The 4,232-nt window shown below is 34.6% G+C and overlaps 1 protein-coding gene across 1 annotated transcript; it reads right to left on the bottom strand.

Moving 5' to 3' along the window:
- Nucleotides 1–1,627: 1,627 nt before the first annotated feature.
- Nucleotides 1,628–3,496, bottom strand: LOC149139860 (putative UPF0481 protein At3g02645). The gene has a single exon (XM_089449782.1). The coding sequence runs from the start codon at nucleotides 3,424–3,426 to the stop codon at nucleotides 1,837–1,839; it is 1,590 nt and encodes a 529-aa protein (XP_089305908.1). The 5' UTR covers nucleotides 3,427–3,496; the 3' UTR covers nucleotides 1,628–1,836.
- Between the last annotated feature and the right edge of the window lie 736 nt (nucleotides 3,497–4,232).

Consider the following 4,232-nt stretch of genomic DNA (forward strand, 5'->3'; position numbering starts at 1 on the left):
TGGGTTATTTAATTATGAGGTATTGGAGTTTTTAGCTATTTAGTGTTAAATTATGATTTTTATGTTAGTTTTTTTATTGTATATATAAATTTATATGGCATTTTTTTATTTTTTTTTTTTTGCTATTTACAACCTGAAGAATTTACCATTTAAATTAGTGATTTCAATTTTAATAGATTTTAAATAAATTCTACTGAAAAATATAGAAAAACTTTAAAACATATAATAAGTAAATTAGTACTTAAAAAACTTTAAATATGGTTATTTTTCAAATAAGATAATTTTGAATATTGTTATTTTTTAAATAGGATCTTTTGTGTTAACAAGGGCTGGTATAAAATTAATATTTTCAAATAAAACTTATTTTGAAATTTAGTTTTAATAGAGAAATATGTGTGCTTTTGGTTTGAGACATTGGTAAATTTTTAGGATTGGCACTATGTATAAAATTTATTAAAAAATTCTACAATGCCCGTGGAAAATGGAATTTGAGATAGTCCAATGTTTTAGGCAATCTCTGCTTGAGACATTGGTAAACTTTTAGGATTGGCATTATGTAAAAGATCTATTAAAAAAAATCTATAATGGACGTGGAAAGTAGACTTTGAGTTAGTCTAATGTTTTAGGCAATCTCTGTTTGAGACATTGTTAAAATTTTAGGGTTGGCATTATGTAAAAGATCTATTAAAAAAATCTATAATGCCCGTGGAAAATGGACTTTGAGATAGTCCAATGTTTTAGGCAAACTGATTGATTAACTTGAAAAAATCAAAGTTCATAGATAATTCAGGTACGGGAAAATTGATTGAAATACCAATTACTAGTCTTTGAGAGGAAAATTTTAGTTGACATAAGCAAATGTTTTTTGACAATTCATAGCAAAGATTTAATAGAAAAATATACTAAATTGTAATGTTAGATATGAATGTTGTGTTATCCCAATTCTAAATCTAAAAACATACCTTTTTTACTTTTCAATAATGAATTAATTATTAAATTTAAGTTTAACTCATCTAAATTTTAATGTTAAATGAAAAACTATTTTTTTATTACTCAACATTATCATCAACTAAAACATACTTCTTTTACTTTTCAATAATGAATTAATTATTAAATTTAAGTTTAACTAATCTAAACCTTAATGTTAAATGAAAAACTATTTTCCTCTGTCTCGCATCTCATGAGAGTTAAGAAAGATTAGGTTATATCCCACATGAATATCAAGGCAGTACCATGGATTTTCATAAACCTCAAGCTAAAAATGGACAACTTGACCAAGTCAAATTTACTTTAATTACCCAACAAAAATTAATAAAAAAATAATAATGTAGAATTTCTATTTTAACATAGGGTTATACTTATTATTATTTCAAATTAACTTGACTGAGACAAAAGATTTAATGGACAGGCATTGTAACATCTCTCCCATAGCACCTTTCCTTTTAGTCTAATTATCAAATAGTCCAGACCAAGTCAATAATTTACTTCCCTGAGTCAAAATATTTATGAGACAAACATTACAACATCTCTCACATACAAAACTATCTTTTTAAACATAATTAATTATCAAAAATTACAAACTGAATCAATGCCCAAGAGGGAGTCACTACATAGCGTGAATACTACCCAACAAGGCTACATCAAGATCCAAATGTAGGCTACAACAGAAAGCCATCTAATGAAGCTACAACAGGATACAAAGGTACACCTGAAGGCTCCTACAGAAAGTCATTTAATGAAGGCTACAAAGTCATTTATAAATGACCAGAAATCTTCTGATCTTATACCCTTATAAAACACATTTCGTGGGTAAAGATAAAAGCAACCGAGAGGCGGCTACTTATGTACTTGGAGTATGGAGCAGACTGTTTGCACCATGGCGAGCAACAGTGCAAAAATTGCACCCAAGAGAGCTAGACATTTCCATGGCGATGAGAAATAATCCTTTATAAGCTGGGCAAAACAGACCTTGAACTTACTTCCGTAGTGCTTCATCACATCATCTTGCAGTTGCTGGAAGATATCTTCCCGGGGCAGGGTGACACCTTTGCATAGACCGTTGAAGAGCGCTGCGACCTCTGCATCACTCCCAATGTAGTTTTTAAGGACTTGACTATGTCTTAGCAGAGCCACGTCTTTTTCTGTGTCGATCAACTTGTTCATCAGACTCAAGTAGCAGGTAACGTAATTGATTTTAGATGGCTTGCATAGCTCAAGAGCGACCAAGTTACGGAAGAGTACCTCTGTGTGATCCGTAACATTGATCGGAGGAAGATAAATAGTGGCTTTTTTCCGATCAAAATAAATTTTCTTGATGCCTCCATTGCATCGCTTAAATTTGATGCCAGCGTTACTTAATTCTACCGCAGGAGGGATGAATCTATAGTCCGTCCGAGATTTTTTCTTGCCGTCCTTGTTGTCGATTTGAATTGCATGCTCATCGGAAGGTGGAGACACAATGAAGCTGTGCAACAAACCCAGCAAATGATGAGCTTGTTCATGTGGTGGTTGCCACGACCATCTTTCCATACCGTCTTCATAATCGAAAGGGTAGAACTTGGTCCCTGGAGTTTTCACCAGCATATCCAAAAGAATTTTCTTTGCATCATCCACCGAGGTGAACTCCACTTCTAGTAACTGTCGTAGAACTGTCAAGGGGATTTGATTTTCTAGCATCAGAATGTCGTTCAGTATATCAAATCCAGTAAAATCGATCTTTGTACTCTCAAAAATAGGTTCATAGTTACCACTACCTTGCCCGATTGACGTGTCTTCACCCAGAGTCCTGAATATTTCTAGAATGAAGCAACCATCCAAAGTAACCATCTCAGTGAGGCTGTCTGGCTCGTAATTGAGTTTTTCATCGTAGCAGCTCTTGATTTTGTTCGCATCCCGGAAGATTTTAGAGATTGCACGAATGGAGAACTCCTTATTATCTGGATCGCTGGTGTGCCTACTATCATTGAACCTGGTCAGCATTCTATGCAGGGCTCTCCTTTTGTGGTAGTCCATTGGACGAAGATTTACGCCGTTGTAATGGTATGGACCCAACGAAACGATTTGAGGGACATATGCCTTCATTTTCAACTCTTTGAGGAAGTTAGGAACTCTAAATATCGAGACAACGGACTGCAATCTGGCATCAACATAAGATTCATGTTGAATATGAATATCCAATGCTTTGTCATACACCCATCTGGGCGTTTCTGGATCGTCTGGTAATTTTTTCCGTTGTGGCCATCTGATTTTCAATGGAGATTTAAAAGATACAGTAGCGGGGGCTCGAGGGGCTTCTGACTTGGATTTGACTCGAGAGGAGGCTTCTGACTTGGATTTGGCTGGAACGGCTGCTTTCGATGCTGCTGGGACGCATTGGCACGTAATTATACGTGCTGAAACCGCTTTGCGCTCCTTTCGCTTGAACATTGAATCACCGAATCAGTGTCGACCTCTGCAGCCCAAAATATTTCAGATAGCGCACGTAACACAACACAGGTTATGTCGTCTCTCCCAACTCCAAATTCCAATGTATAAAGATTATGTAACTTTACTTTTTGACTTAATGACGACTTTACTGATGACGACAGCCACTATCTGGAAACTTCATGGAAAACTTCCACATCACTCATTTCAATCAACTTTACTAATGACAATAAGCACGTCATAAGCACGAGATGGAAATTGGAATCTTAATGGAAAACTTTCACATAACTCTTTTTACAACTGCCACCACTCTCCAACTTTACCTTCATTTTTCAAATCAGTAATGGAACTTGGCTGCTATTTCCTAGTACAGATTTACTCATTGTAATTATTCAAAAAAAAACTATACCATTGAAATTATCTTACAGATTTACTCATTATAATTATTAAAAAAAATCACACCATTGAAATTATCTAGTTGTTTTAAGTAAAACCATATTATTGAAATTATCTTATTGGTGGTTCATAAGGGGGTAGGTTTTCACTTCTTTTAATGTCTGGGGAAAGTTTTCACTCACCTATGAGGCAGGGTTTCAATCTTGCTCTATGCCTTTCAGTCTTGGGCCATTAACCAGTTTCCTTACTCCTAAAAATACATGCTCTTAACTAAGCATAAACTTAAATAAATGTTTTATATACTCTAGGCCCACACAAAAATCTTTTATATAGTTTTCACTCACCTACTGAGGCAAGGTTTCAATCTTGCTCTATGCCTTTCAGTCTTGAGCCATTAACCACTTTCCTTACTC

This window comes from Pinus tabuliformis, chromosome X (assembly GCF_031772625.1).
Source record: "Pinus tabuliformis cultivar Carrire ecotype Pingquan chromosome X, CPIR1, whole genome shotgun sequence".
Classification (NCBI taxonomy): Eukaryota; Viridiplantae; Streptophyta; class Pinopsida; order Pinales; family Pinaceae; genus Pinus; species Pinus tabuliformis.